The sequence below is a fragment of the Loxodonta africana genome, chromosome Y (assembly GCF_030014295.1).
Source record: "Loxodonta africana isolate mLoxAfr1 chromosome Y, mLoxAfr1.hap2, whole genome shotgun sequence".
Classification (NCBI taxonomy): Eukaryota; Metazoa; Chordata; class Mammalia; order Proboscidea; family Elephantidae; genus Loxodonta; species Loxodonta africana.
In genome coordinates, this window is record NC_087370.1 from 23,128,966 (window position 1) to 23,152,975 (window position 24,010).

At 50.4% G+C, this 24,010-nt stretch overlaps 1 protein-coding gene across 1 annotated transcript in view; it reads left to right on the forward strand.

The window, feature by feature from the left end:
• The first annotated feature begins 1,108 nt into the window (after positions 1-1,108).
• The window catches only part of LOC135229071 (cAMP-dependent protein kinase catalytic subunit PRKX-like), an 89,542-nt gene continuing 66,640 nt past the window's right edge, over positions 1,109-24,010 (forward strand). The window contains exons 1-2 of the mRNA XM_064278865.1: positions 1,109-1,184; positions 6,705-7,286. Of these exons, the coding sequence (XP_064134935.1) occupies positions 1,109-1,184; positions 6,705-7,286 (658 nt within the window). The remainder of the gene's footprint in view (positions 1,185-6,704; positions 7,287-24,010) is intronic.

Below are 24,010 nucleotides of genomic sequence, written 5' to 3' on the forward strand. Positions count from 1 at the left end.
CCTAGACACATCCAAACACTTTGAGGGACCAAGTGGCTGGGGCTGGGGGCTGGGGACCATAGTCTTGGGGGGCATCTAGGTCAATTGGCATACCATAGTCCGTAAAGAAAATGCTCTATATTCCACTTTGGTAAGTAGCATCTGAGGTCTTAAAAGCTTGAGAATGGCCATCTAAGACACATCTATTGGTCCCATCACATCTAGAACAAAGGAGAATGAAGAAAACCAGAGACACAAGGAAAATATTAGCCCAAAGGACTAATGAACCAGAGACTCCATCAGCTGAGACCAGAAGAACTAGATGGTGTCTGGCTGCTTCTACCACCAACTGCTCTGACAATGATCATAGCAGACTGTCCGGACAGAAAGGGAGAAAAATGTAGAACAGAATTCAAATTTATGAAAAAAGACCAGACTTACTGGTCTGACAGAGACTGGAGGAACCCCCGGGACTATGTACCCTGAACACTCTGCCGACTCAGAACTAAAACCATTGCTGAAGCCCAACGACTAGAAAGACCTATAAAACAAAAAAGAACACAGGTGCAGAACGTGCTTCTTAGTTCAAACAAATATACGAGACCAAATGGGCAACTCCTGTCCAAAAGCAAAGAACGAGAAGGCAGGAAGGGATAGGAAGTGGATGAACGGACACAAGGAACCGGGGGTAGAAACTGGAAAGGGGGAGTGTGCTGTCACATTGTGGGGATTGCAACCAATGTCATGAAACAAAATACGTATACATTTTTGAATGAGAAATTAACTTGAGCTGTAAACTTTCACCTAAAGCACAATTAAAAAAAAAAAAAAGAAGAAGAGAAATCAAAGGACATATTGCATTGGGCAAATCTGCTGCAAAAGACCTCTTTAAAGTGTTAAAAAGCAAAGACGTCATTTAAGAACTAAGGTGAGCCTGACCCAAGCTGTGGTATTTTCAATCACCGCGTATGCATGTGAAAGCTGGACGATGACCAAAGAAGGCCAAATAAGAATTGATTTCTTTGAATTTCAGTGTTGATGAAGAATATTAAATGTACAAGAGACTGCCAGAAAAGTGAACAAATCTGTCTTGGAAGAAGTACAGTCAGAATGCTCCTTAGAAGCGAGGATGGTGAGACTTAGTCTCAAGTACTTTGGACATGTTCTCAGGAGGGGCCAGCCCCTGAAGATGGACAGCATGCTTGGTAAGGTAGAGGGTCAGCGAAAAAGAGGACAACCCTCAACAAGATGGGCTGGCACAGTGGCTGCAACAATGGACTCAAGCATAACAACGATTGTGACGATGGCACAGGGCAGTGTTTCATTCTGCTGTACATAGGGTCACTATGAGTCAGAACAGACTCAAGGGCACCTAATGACAACAACATATATATGAAAGTAGCCCTGGTAGGGCAATGGTTAAGCACTCGGCTGCTGACCAAAAGGTGGGCAGCTGGAACCCATCAGCTGCTCCTTGTGAGAGAGATGTGACAGTCTGCTTCTGTAAAGATTTACAGCCTTGGAAATCCTGTGGGGGCAGTTCTACTCTGTCTTACAGGGTCACTATGGGTCAGAATGGAACCAACAGAAACAGGTTTGGTTTATAGAGAGAGAGAGAGAGAGAGAATCTAAAAGAAGTGTATAAAAGCTGCCTTCATAGACTTTGGAAACCCTGATGGCGTAGTGGATAAGTGCTACAGCTGCTAACCAAAGGGTCGGCAGTTCAAATCCGCCAGGCGCTCCTTGGAAACTCTATGGGGGCAGTTCTACTCTGCCCTATGGGGTCGCTATGAGTCGGAATCGACTCGACGGCACTGGGTTTTTTTTTGTTTCATAGACTTAAGGATTTTGATTCTCTTATATTTAACAATATCTGCACCTGGTTACAGAGCCCTGGTGGCACAAACAGTTAAGCACTTAGCTGCTAACCAACACTTCACTGGTTCAAATCCACCAGCCGCTCTACGGGAGAAAAATGTGGCAATCTGCTTCTGTAAAGATTACAGCCTAGAAACCCCTGCGGGGCACTTCTGCTTCTGTAGGGTCGCTGTGAGTTGGAATCAACTTCCCAGGAATGGGTTTGGGTTTTGATTTGCACCTATTGTTAAGGAGCCCTGGTGGTGCAGTGGTGAAGCGCTCAGCTGCTATGAGAAAGGCTGGTGATTGGAACCCACCCCGAGGGAGAAAGACCTGGCAATCTGTTTCCATAAAGATTCCAGCCTAGAAAACCACATGGGGGCAGTTCTACTCTGTCACATGGGATTGCTAGGAGTGGAAATAGACTTGAAGACATCCAACAATACAGGCATTGTGTGGAATTTACAGCTAATTCTTGCTAGGGGCAGGTATTATTCCTTTAGCATAACAGAGTCCGGTATTTCTTCACAACAAATAATGTCATATCATAGAGGTGGCGATGGCTCTTTCAAGACTAGCTTAGAAGTTTTTTTTTTTTTTTTTTTCTGTATTCAAAGGAACATGATGTGGTTTCTAAAGAATTTTTATGATCTTTACAGATAAAAGCTGCCTTGTAAAGCAAACTGTTGTGAAATAGGGTCATCCAGGGAGCCTGAAGAGATAGGTGTGTGGGTGGGAGAGAGATGGTCGGATCACCTGTGTCCACAATCAGAGTTTCAATCTGACAGGCCCTCAAGTGTTTCTTCCAGGGTGCAACTGGAAGGCAAAGGCAGATGTCCGCTTGTTGGTAGCTTCTGTCGAGTGGATTCTGACTCATGGTGTCCCCATGTGCACAGAGGAGAAATGTGCTCCACAGAGTTTTCAAGGATTTGACCTCTCGGAAGAAGATTGCCAGGCCTTTCTTCTGAGGCTCTTCTGGGCAGGGTTTTAGCTGCCAACCTTTGAGTGAGTAGTACAGTGCTTAACTATATACGTCACCCAGATTCCAGGATCAGCTTGTTTTTGTTGTTCTTACTTGCCCTCAAGTCGACCCTGACTCATGGTGACCCCATGTGTAGAGTAGAAGTACAGTCCGTAGGGTTTTCAAGGTGGTGACCTTCTGGTAGCAGTTCACCAGGCCTTTCTTTCAAGGTATCACTGGTTGTATTTGAACCGCCAACCTTTGGTTGGTAGTGTTCAGGAGGAAAATTACTAAGAGATGTCTTACTTTGATTTTAAGGTGTTTCTTAACCACAAAACCAAATATTAACCATAAAAAGCCTGACCCAAACTGAAAAAGCCTGCCAGAAGCTGCTTTATAGCAAGGCCAATTTTTCTCACCCTGCTAGAAAAGAATAGCTACTGTAGAGTCAATTCTGGTTCATGGGAACTCCAGGTATCAGAGTAGAACTGCTCCACGGGGTTTTCAAGGTTGGTAATGTTGAAGAAAAACCCTTGCCGTCAAGTCAATTCCGACTCATACCGACCCTGCAGGACGGAGCAGAACTGCCCCCATACAGTTCCCAAGGAGCACCTGATGCATTTCAACTGCCGACCTTTTGGTTAGCAGCTATAGCTGGCTGTAGCTCTTAACCACTATGCCAGTGTTGAAGAGGAAAATTAATAAGACATCTTACTTTGATTCAAGGTTTTTCTTATCCACAAAGCGAAATTTTAACCATAAAAAGCCTGACCCAAATTGCAAAAGCCTGCCAGAAGCTGCTGTATAGCAATGTCGATTTTTCCCACCCCGCTAGAAAAGGGTAGTTGTAATTTAAATCTCCAAAAGCCTCCTGGCTGCAGGTGGGTGGAGGGACAAATTAGCAGCAGCCAGGCCAGAAGCAGAGGCCTGTCTAAGGTATGGCAGGTATGAAGGTGGCACACACCCTGGGCGCCCCTTGAAGGCGGGGGTGGGGGGCGGGGTCACTGCTGAGCAATTTTTAGTAAGCAGGTATGACCCGACATCCTTCCTCAAGGATAGTAGACACAGAGGTGTGTGCGTGTGTTGGGGGGGGGGTGGTGGCTCCAAATGGGGCACCTGCCCCAGGGCACAAGTCCAAGGGGCGCCAGACGAGGCACAGAATGACATGCTGAGGCTCCACAAATATAAAAGGCACCTGGTGAAGGCAGCCGGACAAAAGCCAGGAGATGTTTCTGCCAACTCGTTGCTGCTATCGACATCTATTCCTCTAGAAATGGGGTGACTCCCGCAACCTCCCCTGCAACTTAGAGATTGCCCCTGGGTGCGTGTTACAACCCTGATCAGGGCAATTTCAGCGCTTGCTGTTTGCACTATTTTTGGTACATCCGCCTCTGGTGAGATGGCATCAGGGCTTCCAACAGGTTCAGTCTGCTTAGAACCCCTGCTGAGAATTTGCATTTCCACCCCAGATACACTGAATCAGAAGCTACAATGTAACAAGACCCCCAGGTGATTCTTAGGTATAATTAATTTGGAGACCCACTGCTCTACTAGTGCTTCTCAGAATTGGTCCCTAACCTGCAGCATTAGCATCGCCTGGCAACTAGTTAGAAATGCAAATTCTCCACAGGGTTCAAAGAAAGGAACAACCAGTTAGAAGTCCTGCCTGTTAGCAGTGGATCTCAGTGAAGGGTGGAGGCAGAGTTCAGTCAACGTCCTGAAGATTGGCCAGTAGTTGATCTATTCTTTTCCCTCCTCTTCCCTTTATAAGCCCCACTGTACCTAGCTTCTTCCAGCCATTTGCTTTTTCTGGAATCAAAATGGTCTCTCTATATGCACATGGAAACCCTGGTGGCATAGTGGTTAAGAGCTAGGACTGTTAGGTCAGCAGTTTGAATACACTCCTCGAAAACCTTGTGGGGGCAGTTCTATTCTGTCCTGTAGAGTTGCTGAGTGGGAATGGACTGGAGAGCAATGGGTTTGTTTGTTTGTTTTAATGCACTTAGAATAACTGCTCAGAGTAAACTATTTTCAAATTTGGTGAATTTTGATTATTTTTAACAGTCTAGCACTTAGTAACACACTGCTTAACCAATTTTGCCATCGAGAGCCTATGTTGTTGTTAGGTGCCCTCCAGTCGGTTGGAACTCGTAGGGACCCCATGCACTACAGAAGGAAACACTGCCCAGTCCTGCCCCATGTACTACAGAAGGAAACACTGCCCAGTCCTGCCCCATGCTCACAATAGCTGTTATGCTTGAGCCCATTGTCGCAGCCACTGCGTCAATCCATCTCGCTGAGGGTCTTGCTCTTTTTTTGTTGGCCCTGTACTATGATAACTGCTTAAGTGGGTGTAAAACCTTATCCTTGACGACCTTAGCTTTTTTTTTTAAATGAGCTTTTTTTTAAAAAAATTATTTTTTGGTGAAAATACATCAAGGCGTGCTCCCACTGAACATTTTCTACACCTGTTGTTCAGCGAGATGGGGGATGACCTTTTTAGCTGTCAGCATTTTCAAGGTCCAACCCACGTGGAGAAGCCATCCGCACAGCGCGGACACCGGGAACCTCCCACGTTGGTGGCGTGGGGCAGGCAGAGCCCCAGTGGCTGAAGCGTCACAACGCGTCCTAGTCTTAACCAGGCGCAGAGCTCGAGAGGAGCTGAAGGAGCCCATTGTTTGCACTGCAGCTCAAGATTTGGCGGAGAATAGCCAGGAGGCCTCAGGCCAGGGGGTAACATTGCCACACACCAAGCGCTGGTGAAGGCGGGGCGAGAGCTAGCAAGCCAAAAGCAGAACTGGGTTCTGACTTCCTGTCGCCCCCAAAGATGCCAAAGCCTTATCCTCCGTTTCCATGAGGCTCCCAACCCCAGCACCTTGCCTTCTCATCCCGGAATCGCTAACGCTCCTCAAAATCACTATCAAGACGGTTTCCCTCTTGCTACTCAAAGTGTGGTCCGCCGACGGACCTGCAGTGTCAGCCGGGGAGGGGGGAGCAGGCTACATCTCTGCAGCCGAGGCTTGAGGCCAATCTGCACCTTAACCAGACTCCCGGGGAAAGGGTTGCTGGATAAAAAACTCTGGATGTCCGGTTATATTTGAATTTCAGATAAACAAGGAATCACTTCTTAGCATAAAAACCCACTGCCCTGGAGTAGATTTCGACTCATAGCGAACTATGAGTAGGACTCCTAGGAGAAGTTACGCGTAATCTTCATGGAAGCTAGCCGACTGCCACACCTTCCTCCAGCAGAGTGGCCGGCGGGTTGGAAACGCCCACCTCTCGGTTAGCCGCGGAGCGTTTTAACCCATGCGTCACCAGGGCTCCTCTTCTACGTGTATATATACATCCCAAATATTCCATGGGATATATATACTTACACTTAAAAAAAATATATCACCGGTTGTGTATCTGAAACTCAAATTTATCTGCGAGCCTTGCATTTTTCTTTTCTGTTGTCCCCGGTCCTTTGCAAGCTGGAGTCAAGAAGTTCCGGTGACTGCGTTCGGTCGTTCCATTGTTGCAAAGAAATGTTTACTTGGGAATACCCATAGATTCACAGGCGGCCGCAGAGGACAGCCCAGGAGGTCCCGTGCGCCCCCACCGTCCCCCGTCGGAACCAGGAACAGGACCTCAGGGGCGTTTCTATTCGCTGAACTGACGCCCCCGGGGTTCGCGGGGGCGCGCGGGCGGACACGGTCGGTGTACCCTGACTCTGATCAGCTCTCAACCTCATTTCCTGACCCTTTTAAACTTTGCTCTAACCACACCCTCCCTGTCCCCAGCTCCTTCTGACCTTCCTTCCGGGCCCGGGCGCGGGTCCCTTGGGGAGCTCGGGGCCCCCGCCCCGCGCGCTCCACGCGGGCCCAGTCCCCGCCCTGTCCCCGCTGTCGCTGACTCCCGGGAGCGGCGGGGCGGAGCGCGGAGGCGGGCGACGCCCCCAACTCGCGGTCCCCGCGCCCCGCCCCGGCTTCCGCCCGGCCCCCCATCAACGCGCACGCAGCGCGCTCGGGTCGCGGAGGCGCCGGGGATGAACAGCGAGCCGGGCACCAGCGGTCTGGACCCCGCCTTGCCGCCGCCTGTCCACGCCGCGCCCCCTCCGCCCCCGCCGCCCCCGCCTCCCCCGGCGCCCGGCGCCCAGAGCTCGGCCCCTGCCGCGAGCGGCCGCCACGACCCGCTGCTGCTGCTGCTGCTCCTGCAGTGACCCTCGGCCGCGCCCCGCCTTTGTCCCCGCCGGGCGCGCGGGAGCGGGGCGCATGGGGCGCCGCTGATGCCGCCGCCCCACGCCGCCACCGCCGCGCCGCCCTCCGAGGCTGCGTCCCGGGAAGCCCGGACCCCATGGAGGCGCCCGGGCCGGCCGAGGCGGCCGCGGCGGGCACTGGCCCCGGGGTCCACGACGCCGAGAGCGCTGGGGGATCTCCTCAAGGGGCGCTGCGCCCCGAGGCGCCCACCTACCGGCTGCAGGACTTCGACACGCTTTCCACCGTGGGTGAGTGCGCGCGGGGACCGACCAGGGCGCGCGGGGACGGGCCGGGGCGCGCGCTCTGCCGGACGCGGCGTTAGACAAAGGCTCCGGTGTCACCGCCGCCGTCTCACGGGTAGGCTCCTTGTCCCGCCCTGTCTCCCAGGGTCCCCTCGCGGGGAGCCCCTGGCCTTCGGCGAGTCGCGAGAGTCGGAGGGCGCCCCCCGGTGAGCTTACCGGACCTGCCGGCCGCCCTGCTCCGGGCTCGCATGGATCCCGGTTCACACACCCCCTTACCAGCACCACTACCCCGGTGTCCGGGCCACCTGACGTCACAGAACTTCCTGGGTAACCACATGTGACCCTCCCAGGCAGCGACCCCCAGCGACCTGCGGACCTGACCCCGGCCTCCCTCGCCCTCCCGTGGAATTTGCAGCCGGAGCGGGGAGTGGAAGAGCCCTAGAGCTTGGAAGGGGCCAGAGGTCCCGTGGAGTTTTGGGGGGTGGTCGCTGTTGAGATGAATTATGCATTTCCCGACACGTCTGCACTTTCGATCTTGTTTCTCTGAGGCTTGGAATTCTTTTATTAGACAATTTCCATTTCTTTTGTGCCCTAGCCGTGAACTTGACCCAACTGGCCAGCTTGAAAAGTCGATTTCAAGTTCTCTCTGGGCGTTTGGAACCTTAAACGTACGGGAGTGGGTCAGGATACCCTAACCTGCGCCGTATTTAAACTATGGGCACCAGGGAGTCTGTAGCTTCTTAGCAACCCTTTGTTGCTAGAAGGTTGAACCAACGTGTTGCTTATTAGGAAAATAAAGAGGGATATCTTGTGTAGGGAGCCCTCAGTGGCTAAGAGCTCGGCTGCTAGCCAAAAGCTGGGCAGTTCGAATCCACCAGCCACTCCTCGGAAACCCTATGGGGCAGCTCTGCTTTGTATTATAGGGTCCTATTTATGAGTCAGAAGGAAATCCTGGTGGCCTAGTGGTTAAGAGCTACGGCTGCTAACCAAAAGGTTGGCAGTTCAAATCCACCAGGTGCTCCTTGGAAACTATGGGGCAGTTCTTCTCTGTTCTCTAGGGTCACTATGACTGGAATTGACTCGAGGGCAGTGGATTATGAGTCAGAATCGACTCTGTGGCAACAAGTTGTTATTGTTGTTGTACCTTGTGTATAAGAGGTCCTGGTGGTGCAAAGTTTAAGTGATTAAGAGCTGACTAGTAACATAACTTTTTTTAGTAGCATAAAGGTTGGTGGTTTGAACCCTCTCAGAGGCTCTGAGGGAGAAAATACCTGAGCATCTACTCCCGTAAAGATTACAGCCAAGAAAACCCTGGGGAGCCAATCTACCCCCTCACAATGAGGTGGAATCTACTTGATGGCACCCAACAACAGCAACAACGATCTTGTGTGTGTGTTTCTGGGGTTCTTTTTCTCAGGTTCACTCCCTCCTTTTGGAAATAGGGAGATCAGGCACCCGGGGGAATCAAAGAGTCAAGGTCAGAGCTTATGGTTCACTACTTTCCGCTTGCACCCCCGTTGATTCTGACTGATGGCGCTCCCTAGCGCGTCAGCGTAGAGCTGTGCTCCCTCACAGGGGTTTCAAGGGCTGATTTTTAGACGTAGATCACCAGGCCTTTCTTTCAAGGCACCTCTGGGTGGACTCGAACCTCCAAACTTCCAGTTGAGGGCATTCACCTTTTGTACCACCCAAGGTCAACTTATGACTTAGCAGCACTCAAAGCCATAGCAGGCGTGCATCAAAACCACGGAGGGGAAAAAAAAGAGGCCTCTTCGCTAATATGTAGTTGGTGATGAGGAAGGGGTCACCAAGCAAGCCTGAGTTTGGAAATGGGGGTGGGAGGAAGGCAATGACTTCAAAGTCAATGTCATAGGTGGTTTGGAACATTGCACTAAGGAGCCCTGATAGCACAGTGGTTAAGCACTGGAGTGCTAACCGAAAAGTCGGAAGTTCGAACCCACCAGCTGCACTGCCAGAGAAAGACTAGGCGGCCTCCTTTCGTAAAGGTTTGCAGCGTTGGAAACCCAATGGGGCAGTTCTGCTTTGCCTATAGGGTTGCTATGAGTCACAATTGAGTCGATGGCAATGGGTTTGGGTTTTATAGGCGGGCATCAGAGAAGTCTCTGAAAACAGGCCTGGAGATCTAGTTCTGAAAGGTCACAGCCTTGAAAACCCTATAGAGCACAGTTCCACTCTGCACACACGGGGTTGCCATGAGCTGGAGCCAACTGACAGGCAGCTAACAGCAACAGATATGTGGAGGCCACCTTTGTCATGTACAACTTGCCAGTGGCCGTGGCAAGAGCCACTCAGCTCCTGGGCGTGGAGGCCCGGCTGGAGACAAGCGAACCTGGCCTGCAGTGGGCAGACAGGTCTCGGGGTGGGGCGGGGGGGGGGGTCCCTGTGGGGAGGAGGAAAGGATGGAGAGGTCGGCAGGGCTGGGTTATGCTGGCCGTGGCAGTGGCGAAGTTGTGGAAAAAGTGCTATTACGGACTCAGTTGTGTTCCCCAAAATTACGTGTTGTAAATCCTAACCCCTATACCTGTGGATGGAAACCATGGTGGCATAGCGGTTAAGTGCTATGGCTGCTAACCGAAAGGCTGGCAGTTTGAATTCACCAGCCATTCCTTGGAAACCCTATGGGGCAGTTCTACTCTGTCCTGTAGGGTTGCTGTGAGTCAGAATCGACTCAATGGTAATAGCAATGGGTTATACCTGCAGGTTAAAGCTATAGCAGCTTATCAAAAGGTTGGCAGTTCAAATCCACCAGCTGCTCCTTGAAAACCCTGTGGGACAGTTGTACAGCAGCTGGTGTGATTTGGTTTGGTTTCCCACTGTATGGAGAAAACGCAGGGGCTTTGAATAGTTGGGAAACCCTGGTGGTGCAGTGGTTAAGTGCTACGGCTGCTAAACAAAATGTCGGCAGTTTGGATCCACCAGGTGCTCCTTAGAAACCCTATGGGGCAGTTCTACTGTGTCCTATAGGGTGGCTCTTAGTTGGAATCGAGTCCATGGCAATGGGGGATACCTGTGGATGTGATCCCATTGGGGAATAGGGTTAATGAGGTCATCTCATTGTAGAGTGTGTTTTAAGACGATCACTTTTGAGATATAAAACGAGCAGATCGGGAAGCATAGGTGAGGGAAGGTGGACACCCCATGAAGATCACCAAGAATCCCAAGAACAAGGACCTTTGCCTAGAGCCAACCAGAATCCGAAACCAAACCTGCTGCCGTCAGATTGATTCTGACTCATAGCTACGCTGTAGGACAGAGTAGAACTGCCCCACAGGGTTTCCAAGGCTGGAATCTTTACAGAAGCCAACTGCCACACCTTTCTCCCTGAGAACGGCTGATGGATTCAAACCTCAGACCTTTCTGTTAGCAGAACACTTTGACCACTGCGCCACCAGGGTTCCTATTTCCCTAGAATAAAACCAAAAAACCCTTTGCCGTTGAGTCAGTTGCAACTTATAGTGATCCTATAGGACAGAGTAGAACTGAGTTTCCAAGTAGCACCTGGTGGATTCAAGCTGCCAGCCCATAGCACTTAACCACTATGCCACCAGGGTTTCCTGCCTAGAGCAGGAGCCCTGAATTCAGATCTAGCCTCCTCAACTGTGAGAAAACAGATTTCTGTTTGTTCAAGCCACCCACCTGTGGTATTTCTGTTACAGCCCTGCTGGGAGACTCAGAGGAACACCCACATCTGAGGTCCACTGAGGGTCTCCCCACATCTGCCTCCCTGCCCCGCTTTCTCTTCCTGCCTATGAGCAGTGGGCTCCCCAGAAGCTGGGCTGAGTGCCTTTCAAATCTGGGTGTGTTTAGGGTTGCTGGGCGGGGCAGGAGCAGGGACCGTGCAGTTACAACAGAGGTGGAAATCGGAGTGAACAATGGCAGAGCCAGGGCACCCAGTGCCAGCGATTGTCTTCCTTTGGGCACTTGGGTGGGTCTGTTGTGAAATGCCGGGGCTGGTGGCCAGGCCGGGCTGCCGGGTGACTTGTGTGTCTGCAGTCACGTGGGGGCCCTGGAGGACGCCAAGTGGGCAAGGGTGTCTGGTGAGTAATCTCGTCCTTAAAAATAGAGTGTCACCGCCCCAGGGGACCAGAGGAGAGCTGTGTTGCATGAGAGGAGCCCTTCTGCCGGGTTTGTGTGTCTTGATGAAGACAAGGGTTGTTCCTCAAGGCTGGTTTCACGTAGGCGCTGAGGGTGGAGGCTGAGAGTTGGCGTGTTGTGCTCCGGCCATGGGGCTAGCAGGAGCCAGGAGGTGGGGTCAGGCTTATATGTGTGTAGGATGTGTGTGTATGTACTAGTCTGCATGCATGTGTGGTGTGTGTGCGCCTGTGTGCATGTGTACACATGGCATATGTGCATGTGTGTGTGTGCGTATGTGCACGTGTGCAGGCGTATGTGTAGTGTACACATGTGTATTCACATGTGCCTGTGTGGTCCCTGGGTGCATGTATATGCGTCATGTTTGGTGCGTGTGTGCATGTGTACACGTGGCATATGTGCATGTGTGTGTACGCGTGTGTGGGCGTATGTATAGCGTACACGCATGTATTCACATGTGCCTGTGTGTTCCCTGGGTGCATGTATATGCATCATGTTTGGTGCGTGTGCACCTGTGTGCATGTGTTCACGTGGCATATGTGCATGTGTGTGTACACGTGTGTGCATGCACACTGTGTATGTGAACATGTGGTGTGTGCCTATGTGCGTATGTGTACTCCCTCTTGACATGTTCCCAGCTTTGGTGACATCATCCGCAGCCTTTGACCTGGGCCCCTTTCTTCAATGCTTGCTATTTTTAGGTGCCATCAAGTCGATTCTGACTCACAGCGACCCTCTAGGAGAGAGTAGAACTGCTCCGAGGGTTTCCACGGCTGTCCTCTTTACGGGAGCAGACTGCCACATCTTTCTCCAGAGGAGTGGCTAGTGGGTTTGAACCTCCGACCTTTCAGTTAGCAGCTGAGCGCTTAACCACTGCACCACCAGGGCCACCTCCTTTAATGCTGGTTAAAGATGAAGGCCCAGCACAGTTTGCCTAGAAGAATGAGTTTACAAACTCTCAAGCCTTTAGAACCGTCGTGATTGTGTCTCTGAACCATGGTCTCCATCAACTTTTGACCATTTCTCAAGGTGGGATGAGGAGAGAAGGGGTAGGTCGAGGAGAACCCTTCACCCAGCTTCCACCCGTGGTGACGTCTTCTCTAAACCAAACCCGTTGCTGTTGAGTGGATTCTGACTCACAGCGAGTGGCCTTATAGGACAGAGTACAACTGCCCTATAGAGTTTGCAAGAAGCGCCTGGTGGATTAGAATTGCCGACCTTTTGGTTAGCAGCAGTAGCCCTTAACCACTGTACCACCAGGGCTCAGATATCTTCTGTAGCTGTAAACAAACAGTTGCCACCAAGTCAGTCCTAAGTGATGGTGACCTTTTGTGTGCCAGAGTAGAACTGTGTTCTGCAGGGCTTTCAGTTGCTGATTTTTTGGGAGCAGGTTGCCAGGCCTTTCTCCAAGGCACCTCTGGGTGGACTGGAACCACCAGACTATCCATAAGTAGGTGAGTGCTTCACTCTTTGCACCACACAGGGACTCCTACAGAGCCGCAGCACAATACCAGACCCAGGATGCCGACGCAGGTCCATTCATGTTGGTGAGACGGCTACACAATTTCATCCATTTTCTCCATGTTTTGCACGTCCCCATTTGTGGGTGTGGCACAGTGGTTAAGCATTTGGCTGCTATCCAAAAGGTGGGTAGTTTGAATCCACCAGCTGCTCCTTGGAAACCTCATGGGGCAGTTCTACTCTGTCCTGTGGGGTCACTATGAATTGGAATCAACTTGATGGCAACGGGCTTGGCTTTCGTTTTTTAATTTGTGGGTGTGAGTGTGTATTTAGGTGTGTGTGTAGCTCCGTGCGGTTTTATCCCATGATTCCCAGTGCCCAGATTGGCATTCAAAGGGGGAGCCATCTTCAATCACTCCACCGCCGAGATTCAGAACTTTTCCAGCACAACAAGGAAATTGTCACGCATCCTACTATCGGAAAGTCTGACTTTCTTAAGCTCCAGGAGACCTTCCTTAATGAATAATTAATGACAGATGGTTCTCTCTAAAGGGCTTACACTTATTTTCCTACCTGGAGGTGAGTTTTCTCCCTTGAGCTCTTGGCTCCTCTTCACTGGGGAGGGGAGCCTTCCCGCCCCAATCCTTGGAGACGTTCACCCCCCACTGTTCCTTTTGCCCAACTTCCAAATGAGTGCCATCAAGACTGTAGAGATTTTACTGTGCATGTAGTCTTAGAGTCTGTCTTAGTCATCTAGTGCCGCTATAACAGAAATACCACAAGTGGGTGGCTTCAACAACAACAACAACAAAAAAACATTCTGTCACGGTCTAGGAGGCTAGAAGTCAGAATTCAGGGCGCCAGCTCCAGGGCAAGGCTTTCTCTGTCAGCTCTGGGAGAAAGTCCTTGTCCTCAATCTTCCCCTGGTCTAGGAGCTTCTCAGCTCAGGGACCCTGGCTCCAAATGACACGTTCTGCTCCTGACTCTTCTTGCTTGGTGGTAGGAGGTCCCCCATCTCTCTGTTTACTTCTGTCTTTTATATCTCAATAGAGACTGACTGAAGATACAATCCCATCCTGTAGATTGAGTCCTGCCTAATTAACATAACTGCCTCTCATCCTGCCTCATTAGCATCATAGATGTAGGATTTACAACACGTAGGGAAATCACGTCAGATGACAAAATGGTGGACAGCCACACAATACTGGGAATCCTGGCCTAGCTACGTTGACACACATTTTTGGAGGACACAATTCAATTCATAACAAAGGTGGTGTTTACATAAGGCATCGGGAGGGAGTGTTGTTTATTACTTCACAATACACAGAAGATGGTGTCCAGACCTCTCGTCTCATTTGAACAGGCTTGCCCACGTGAATGACAGTTCCAGTTTAATTGCGTCAGAGGGAAATTGAGAATGGAGATAAAATATTAGACAGAAGGGAGAGTTTCCACGAACTGTCCTCTTACCTTCTTAAAACTGAGGCAAAATACCCGAAGCGTAGTGTTAACCATTTTAAAGGGTGCCATTCAGTGGCATTTAGTACATAACCACATTCAATGACCATCACCTCCGTCTACTTCCAGCACATTTTCATCACCCCTGATGGAGACCCCAGGATACCTGGTGGCTCAGCTGCTAACCAAAAGGTTGGTGGTTCGAATCCACCCAGCAGCTCCATGGAAGAAAGACCTGGCCGTCTGCTTCCTTATAGATTTCAGCTTGGTAAACCCTGAGGGACATTTCTACTCTGTCACATGGGGTCACTGTGGTTTGGAAGCGACTGGACAACACCCAACAACAACAATAACAAAGGAAACCCCGTACCCATTAGCAGTCACGCCCAATTCCCCTGGCCCCTAGCCCCTAGCAACCACTAATCTGCTTTGTCCCTGTGGATTTACTCATCCTGTGTTCTCCTCTTCTTGAAAACTCTCTTTTCCCTCTTTCTTCTGCATTTCCAAGGGCATGAGAAGAGCTTGAGGAGATCCAGGGTCCAAAGTTCCTGCTTAGAAAAGGAGAATGGGCCTGTTGGAGAGGAGGGTTAGAAAATGCAAGGAGTAAGAGCCAGAATGAAGTCCCTGGATGGCAGGAACAGTTAAGTAGTCGTCTACTGCCTAAAAGGTTCGTGCTTCTAGTCTACCCAGAGGCACCTCAGAAGAAAGGCCTGGCAATTTGCTTCCAAAAGGTCACAGCCATGAAAATCCTGTGGAGCATGTCTTAGTTACCTAGTGCTGCTATAACAGAAATACTGCAAGTAGATGGCTTTAATAAACAGAAATTTATTCTCTCACAGCCTAGGAGGCTAGAAGTCTGAATTCAAGGCACCAGCTCCAGGGGAAGGCTTTCTATATTGGCTCTTGAGGAAGGTCCTTGTCATCAATCTTCTCCTGGTCTAGGAGCTTCTCATCACAGGGACCCTGGGCCCAAAGGAATGGGCTCTGCTCCTGGCTCTTCTTTCTTGGTGGTATGAGGTCCTTCTCCTTTCTGTTCACTTGTCTCGTTTACATCTCAAAAGAGACTGACTTGAGATACATCCTAATCCTGTAGATTGAGTCCTGCCTCATTAACATAACTGCCTCTAATCCTGCCTCATTAACGTCATACCAAAAAAAACAAAACAAAACCCCAAACCCATTGCCATCAAGTTGATTCTGACTCATAGCAACCTTACAGGACAGAGCAGAACTGCCCCATAAAGTTTCCAAGGAGCAACTGGTGGATTCAAACTGCCGACCTTTTAGTTAGCACCGAATGCTTAACCACTGTGTCCTGGAAGTTAGAATTTACAACGCATAGAATAATTACATCAGATCACAAAATGGTGGACAACCACACAATACTGGGAATCATGGCCTAGTCGAGTTGATACACATCTCTGGGGGACACAATTCAGTCCATAACAAGGGTGACACATTTTTGTAATTTTTTGCCTTCTCTCGTGTCTGAGCCCTTTGCTTCATCTGCACCATCCATCCACCCCCAGCCAGCAAATGGCCCTGTGGTCATGCCCCTGCTAAGACCCAGTGCTGCAGCTAGCTCCCACATGGCCCCACCAACTCCAGTGAGCGCCATCTTGGATCTGTCCCCACCTGGGTTCTCTCTTCCCTGCTTTCTGCTCTCGGCCCCCTTGTTCCTTCTCACGTGTGGGTGAAGGAAGGCAGGTCCCCACGCAGTAGGCTTACTTCATCCCATTCAGGAATCCCCAGGGGCAACGTGCCTGGGGACAACAGTGCCTGGCTCCTTTTGGGTAACCCATGGGTAACCCATGTGGACAGTTCATGGTGTCATGATTGTGGTCACAGACATGGTCACCGGACTGGCCACTCATCCACAGCTGCTGACCGGAGGGAGGTAGCTCTCACAGGGAGCAAGGGGCAGAGGACACACTCGACACTGTCCCCACCCAGACAATCCCTAGAATCTTCTGACCACAGTGCCCTTTCTGGGAGAAGCCTGCTCAGAATTCTAAGTAAAGCGCTTCCAGTATCTTTTGGAACAATGCCCTGGGGCTTTCTTTGTAGCTTCCCCAAATTGTTTCAAACAAACACTGTACTACCGCCTTCTCTTCTACCCCCCTCTTCCCCCCTTTTTGGAGTACTTGTTAGTGCAGTTTGACAGAAAACTTGCTCAGAAAGGACACAGAGTTCCCATACACGCCTACCCTGCTAGGTTTCTCCTGTTAGTAACATATTGCATCTCTGGGGTACATTTGTTACAATGGAAAGACCAATGGTAATATATTAGTATTTATCTTTTCAAAAAATAATTAATTTGTTGTTGTTGAGAATATCTGTAGCAGAAGGCACATCAGTTCAGTAGTTTCTACATGTACAATTCAGTGACCTTGATGACATTCTTGGAGTGGTGCAGCCATTCTTACTCTCCTTTTCTGAGTTGTTCCTCCCCCGGTAACATAAACTCACTGCCCCCTAAGGTTCCTCCCTAACCTTTTGAGTTGCTGTTGTCAGTTTGATCCCGCAGAGTTCTTTCAAAGAGCACAATGCTCAAGGCAGACATTCTTTACGAAACTGAAAAACCAAACCCTTTGTGGCTGAGTCGATTCTGACTCATAGCAACCCTATAGGACAGAGTAGAAATGCCCCGGAGGATTTCCCTATAAGGGAGAGAGGCTGGAGGATTCAAACTGTGGACATTTTGGTTAGCAGCCCAGTTCTTAACCACTGCAAAATCGTTTGATATATGATTTTTAGCTAAGTCCATACTTTAGGACCCACGGTGGTGCATTGGCCAGGTGCTAACTCAAAGGTGACAGTTTGAACCCACCTACCCAGCTACACGGGAGAAAGACCCGGTAATCTGCTTCCAAAAGGATAACAGCCTAGAAACCCTGTGGGGCGGTAGTACACAGAATTGACTGGACGGTGCACAGCAACAAAGTCCATAGTCTGCGGTGTTCATTCTTTGCTTCCTACAATCCTGTGGGTTTTCACAAATGCATGTCACATGTCCACCATCACAGTTCCATGTAGTTTCACTGCCCTAAAACTGCCCTGTGGTCCACCTAGTCATCCTTCCCCTTCCCCCTTCCCCTGGCGACCACTGGTGTTTATACACAGTTCCGCTTTGTCCCCAATGTCATGCTGCAGTTGTTGTTGGGTGCTGTTAACTCGATTTCTGACTCGTGGAGACCTCACCAGGTATAGAGTAGTACTGTGCTCCGTAGGGTTTTCTTTCTTCTGCTCTCTCTCTTTTTTTTAAATTGTGCTTTAAGTGAAAGTTTACAATTCAAGTCAGTTTCTGATACAGAAACTTATACACACATTGCTATGTGACCCTAGTTGCTCCCCCTACAACGTGAAAGCACACTCCTCCTCTCCACCCTGGAGTCCCCGTGTCCATTCAACTAACTCCTGTCCCCTCTGCCTTCTCATCTCGCCTCCAGACAGGAGCTGCCCACATAGTCTCATGTGTCTACTTGAGCTAAGAAGCACACTCCTCACCAGTATCATTTTATGTCTTATAGCCCTGTCTAATCTTTGTCTGAAGAGTTGGCTTCAGGAATCCATAGGATTTTCTTGGCTGTAATCTCCACAGAAGTAGATTGCCAGGCCTTTCTTCCGCAGTGCCTCTGGGTGGGTTTGAGCCAACTGCCTTTAGGTTAGCAGCTGAGTGCTTAAACGTTGAGCCACCAGGGCTCCTGAGAATGTCAGATAGTTGATCATAAAGCAGATGGCACAGAACCGGGCACCCTTTTGTTCAGTTGTCCATGGGGTCACCATGAGTGGTAGGATGACCTGATGGCGGCTAATGACAGCAACCACATTGTGCCAGCGTGATGCTTGGCTTAATGTGTGTACGATAAAGGGCAGCTGCCCCAACACCATCAGCTCCTCATTTATTCGCTGGTACTTAAGGGGACCAGTGTGTCCCTGCTTGCCCGGGACTTTCCTGCATAGCTTTGCAAGTCTCATGTCTCGGGAAGCCCCTTGGGCCATGGCAAACCGGGAAGGTTGGCCGCGCTGATTGTATAACACATGCTGTTGGACAGCCACTGAGTGCCAGGCCTGGTCACGGACTTGGGGTGTAAGGGGACCCCAGTGGACACAGGTGCCCACCCTCTTTGGGTTTACGTTCCAGTCGGGGAGACAGACACACAGTGGGGGCTGGGCATGACACGTCAGTCGGGTGAATTACTAGGCATCCTAAGAACTATGGGAAAGTTAAAAAACAAAACAAAACAAAACAGGGTTACAGTGTTCGGGGGCCAGTCAGGTTGGGGGAGAGAGGTACACAAGCAGAAGAAAGAGAATGGTGGGAGGTACTGTCGTCCAGTCGGGTCCCCACTCGTGTCGACCCCATGCACAACCCAGTGAAACGCTGCCTGGTCCAGTGCCATCCCCACGATCGGTTGTGGATTGGCCGGCTGTGATCCATGGAATTTTCCTGGCTGATTTTTAGAAGGAGATCGCCAGACCTTTCTTCCTAGTCTGTCTTAGTCTGGAAGCTCTGCTGAATACAGTTCAGCATCACAGCAACACACAAGCCTCTACTGACAGACGGGTAGCAGCTGCACATGAGGTGCACTGGCCGGGAATCGAACCCGGGTCTCTCGCGTGGAAGACGAGAATCCTACCATTGAACTTCCTCTGTCCCTAAGTATAGATTAGAAATATATTTATATTTAGCTTATTTATTTATATTGCTAACTATATAATTATTTACCTATATCTATCTATCGGGAGCCCTGGTGATGCAGTGGTTAAGAGCTCGGCTGCTAATCAAAAGGTCAGCAGTTCGAATCTACCAGCTGCTCCTTGGAAACCCTCTGGGGGCAGTTCTACTCTGTCCTATCAGGTCACTATGAGTTGGAATTCACTAGACAGCAACGGGTTTGGTTTTTTTGGTTTTTGTATATATGTATGGAGCCCTGGTGGTGCAGTGGTTAAGAGCTCGGCTGATAACCAAAAGGTCAGCAGTTCAAATCCACCAGCCGCTCCTTGGAAACCCCGTGGGGCAGTTCTTCTCTGTCTTGAAGGGTCGCTATGAGTTGGAATCGACTCAATGGCAACAGGTTGAGCCTGTCTGTATCTGTCTGCTTACCTACCTAGTCATTTGTGTTATAAATGTTCTGTTTATTGGTTTGAGTGGTGGTTACAAGGACAAGTTGTTGCTGCCATCGAGCCGGCTCAGAGTCATGATGACCCCATACTCAACGGAATCTGATTGTGATTTATAGGGTTTTTATTGGCTCGTTTTCAGAAGTAGCTCTCTAGGCCTTTCTTCCTAGTCCCTCTTAGCTCCCCGCTGAAACCTGTCCAGCATCCTAGCAACCTGCAAGCCTCCACTGACAGATGGGTGGTGGCTGCATATTGAGGCCCATGGGCTGGGAATCGAGCCCAGATCTCGCACGTGGAAGCTGAGAATCCTACCACCGAACCACCCCTGCCCCCCATGTTTGCTGAAGGAGGAGCTGACTGCGTTAACTGAGGCTTTCATGGCCACGCATTCTTCTTTCTACCTGCCTGGACATTTATGCTCCTCCCTACGGCTACATTATAGAGCCCTCCCTGTTGGCAGGTAAACCCAGGTGTAAAATTACAGTAGACCCCTCCCTCTGCCCCCCAGTGATGGGCTTGTGCCAAGATGACTTGGCACAGGCCTCCCTTCCAGGAATCTGAGTCTGGTTTGGGGCTGGCCTTCCCAGCACACAGCTCTGCGAGGAGGCCTGAGACCAGCTCCTGGGAGGTAGCCACCTGGGACTTTGGAACCACAGAAGCCAAGCTTGTGGAGGACAGAGGCGATAAGGAACAAAGGAAGGACTGTTTACTCAGAGTCTGAGTCGTGAGCAAGGAAAGGAGTGCATTGATGAATTTGATAACACAGGTAGTTTTCAAAAATAAACATGGCAGGCCCTTTTTTTGAAGGTTACCTTTTTTTTTTTCTCCCCCTCATTCAAAAATTTATACACATATTGTTTTGACATTGGTTGCAATTCCTGCAATACCTCTCTCTCTCTCCACCCCGGGTTCCCCATGTCCCTTTGCCTAGGTTTCCTGTCCCCTCCTGCCTTCTCATCTTACCTTTGGGCAGGAGCTTCCCATTTGGTCTCGGATACTTGATTGTACTAAGAAGCAGATTCTCTCAGGTGTGTTACTGTTTGTTTTATAGGCCTGTCTTATCTTTGGCTGGAAGGTGGACTTTGGAAATGTCTTTAGTTCCGAGTTAGCAGGGTGTCCAGGGGGACCACGGTCTCGGGAGTTCCACCAGTCACTGTCAGACCAGTAAGTCTGGTCTTTTTTTGTGTGTGTGTGATGAAGATTAACTTTGGAAAAATAGAACCAACACTAAGACACATTACTGTCGACCCCGACTCACGGTGACCCCATGTGTGTCCGAGTAGAACGGAGCTCCGTAGGGCTTTCAAGGCCGTGAACTTTCAGAAGCAGACCGCCAGGCCTTTCTTCTGAGGCACGTCTGGGTGGATTCAAATGGCCAGCCTTTCGGTTAGCAGCCGAGTGCTTAACCATTCTGATCACCCAGGTATCCTAGAACCAATATTAGAAATGCTTTTAAGAACGCTGTGGGGCGGTTCCACTCTGTCCTGTAGGGTCGCTATGGGTTAGAATTGACTTGACAGCACCTAACGAGAGTTGCCAGGGAGTCCCTCGTTGGTGCAGACAGTTAAGCGCTCAACTACTAGCTGAAAGATCGGTGGTTCGAACCCACCCAGCAGCAACTCTGAAGACAGGCCTGGCAATGTACTTCCAAAAGGTCACAGCCTTGGAAACGCTATAGGGCACAGTTCTAGTCTGTACATGTGGCGTTGCCATGACGCAGAGTCAGCTCCCTGGCAACTAACGACAACAAAGAACAGTTTTCCAGAAGGAGCCCCTGGCTGGTGTAAAGGGTGTGCTTGTTCAGTCGCTAACTGAAAGTTTGGAGTTTTGAGTCCGCCCGGAGATGCCTCAGAAGAAAGACCTAGCAACCGACTTCTGAAAAGTTTAGCAATTGAAAAAACTCCGTGGAACACAGTTGTACTCCGACACATGGGATCCCCAGGAGCTGGAGTTGACTGGAAGGCAGCTGGGTTTTATACCTAAGTGGGAGCCCTGGTGGTGCAATGGTTAAGAGCTCAGCTGCTAACCAAAACGCCAGCAGTTCAAATCCACCAGCTTCTCCTTGGAAACCCTATGGGGGCAGTTCTGCTCTGGCCTAAAGAGTCGCTATGAGTTGGATTCGACTCAACAAAAACTAGTTTTGTTTTTTTTCTACATATGTGTAATAAGGTTGGGGGGCCCATGGGTGGTCCAAATGGTGAATGCCCTCTGCGGCTAACCAAAAGGTTGGAGTCCACCCAGAGGTGCAGCGGAAGAAAGGCCTGGCATTCTAGTTGCAAAACAGCTGTGGAAAACCCCATGGAATGCGTTCTATTCTGACACACATGGGGTCGCGGTGAGTCAGTGTCGACTCCAGGGCTACTGGTTTAGTGGGTTAGTTCACAGGCACATTTTTTGCATGTGTTGCGGGAGTGGGCATTTTTTCCTGGAATTTCTCATGTGGGCACCGTCTGGGGTAGGGAGGGTGTTACATCTCAGCCGTACCGTTAGGGCACTAAGTGGAGTTGGAGTTGCAGTTGGCATTTGGATTACATTTCATTACGAAAATAATTCTAAATAGCTGTGAGATGTGCTGTGGCTGTCCAGAGAGTCCTCGGAGAAAGCATAGAAAGCTTTCTGGGGCTCATCCTCCAGGAACGCCCTTAATCAGTGATGGAAATGGATTTGGGAGGAGCCGTAGATTCCAGGAAGGTGGCCTGGTGGTACAGTGGTTAAGCACTCGGCTGCTAACCAAAAAGTCGTTGGTTTGAACCCACCAGCCGCTCGGCAGGAGAAAGATGTGGCACTCTGCTTCTGTGAAGATGACCGCCTTGGAAACCCTATGGGGCAGGTCTACTCTGTCCTATAAGGTTACTGTGAGTCGGAATCGACTCATCAGCAGTGGGTGTTTTGGGTAGGTTCCAGGATGTGAATTCCTCCTCCACTGAGATGGGGCCGCTCCCTGTGGGCTAAAGTGAAGGGAGGGGGGGTTCTTCCTGTGAGAGGCTGTTACCAGTCCATGGTCAGCTGCGTCCCCGGGTAGGAATTTTCTAGAGGAAGTTTCAGGGCCGTCCTGCAAAAAGTCCAGGCCCTGGTCGCACAGTGATTAAGAGCTCAGCTGCCGGAAAAAAAGGTTGGCAGTTCAAATCCACCAGCCATTCCTTGGAAGCCCTATGGGGCAGTTCTCCTCTGTCCTGGAGAGTTGAATCGACTCGACAGGTTAGTTTTTTTTTTTCTAATCTAACAGGTCAGGTGCTGCCCAGGCCAGGTAAGGGGGTCAGTTTCTCTGATCAGGTGCAGAGAAGAGAGGAGGGAGAGTATGGGGCTGCCCTGTGTCCCTGGGTGGTGCAAACGGTTTGCACTTGACTGCTAACCTAAAGATTGGAGATTCAGACCCACTCAGCAGCACCACAGAAGACAGGCCTTGCGATCTGCTGTCATTAAACTCACGGCCTCTGAAAACTGTATGGAGCACGGTTCTGCTCCGACGCACACGGGGTTACCATGAGTTGGGATCTGCTCCGACGCACACGGGGTTACCGTGAGTTGGGATCTGCTCCCACGCACATGGGGTTACCGTGAGTTGGGATCTGCTCCGACGCACACGGGGTTACCGTGAGTTGGGATCTACTCCGATGCACACGGGGTTACCGTGAGTTGGGATCTGCTCCGACGCACACGGGGTTACCGTGAGTTGGGATCTACTCGGACGCACACGGGGTTACCGTGAGTTGGGATCGATTCGATGACAACTGACCGCAAAAACAACACTAACCTAAAGGCTGAGGGTTTCAACCTACCCAGCCGCTCCACAGAAGAAAGGCCTGTTGATCTCTTCTGCAAGGATTACAGCCAAGAAGACCCTGTGGAACGCAGTTCTACTCTGACACACGTGGGTCACCTTGAGTCAGAATCTACTGGACAGCAAGTTGTTTGCTTGTTTTTTTTTTCTTTTGTGACCTGCTGGGTCTTTCCACTTGAGTCATCCCAGGAGTGGGGTCCAGGCTCAACCCCGGGCTGCCAGGGCCCACGGCCACTGGGTAATTCTGTGTTTGAGGAAGACCCCACTTTGACCCCATGTCTTCCCTGCTGCTTTCTCCTAGCTCGGTACCCCTCTTGTTAGTGTTGGTTGTCATCGAGTTGGCACTGACTCACGGCCACCTCGAACACAAGAGAACCAAACAGTTCCCGGTCCTGCGCCATCTTCACGATCGTTGGTATGCTCGAGTCCACTGTTGCAATCATCACTGTGTATTTTGAGCCCCTTCCAATCTAAGGGGCTCATCTTCTAGTACTATATTGGGCAATATTCTGTTATGATCCATAGGGTTTCCATTGGCTGATTTTCTGAAGTAGATCAACAGGTCTTTCTTCCTAGTCTATCTCAGCCTGGAAGTTCTGCTGAAACCTGTCCATCGTGGTGACCCTGCTGGTACTTGAAATATCGGTGGCATAGCTTCCAGCATCACAGCAACACACAGGCCACCACACTACAACACGCTGACAGACCAGGGGAAGTGGGGGGGTTGGGTACTCACTTCTCTTACCCATTAGGAAACCCATGCTAGAATTTCCACCAGGTTGTAGAGAAAAAC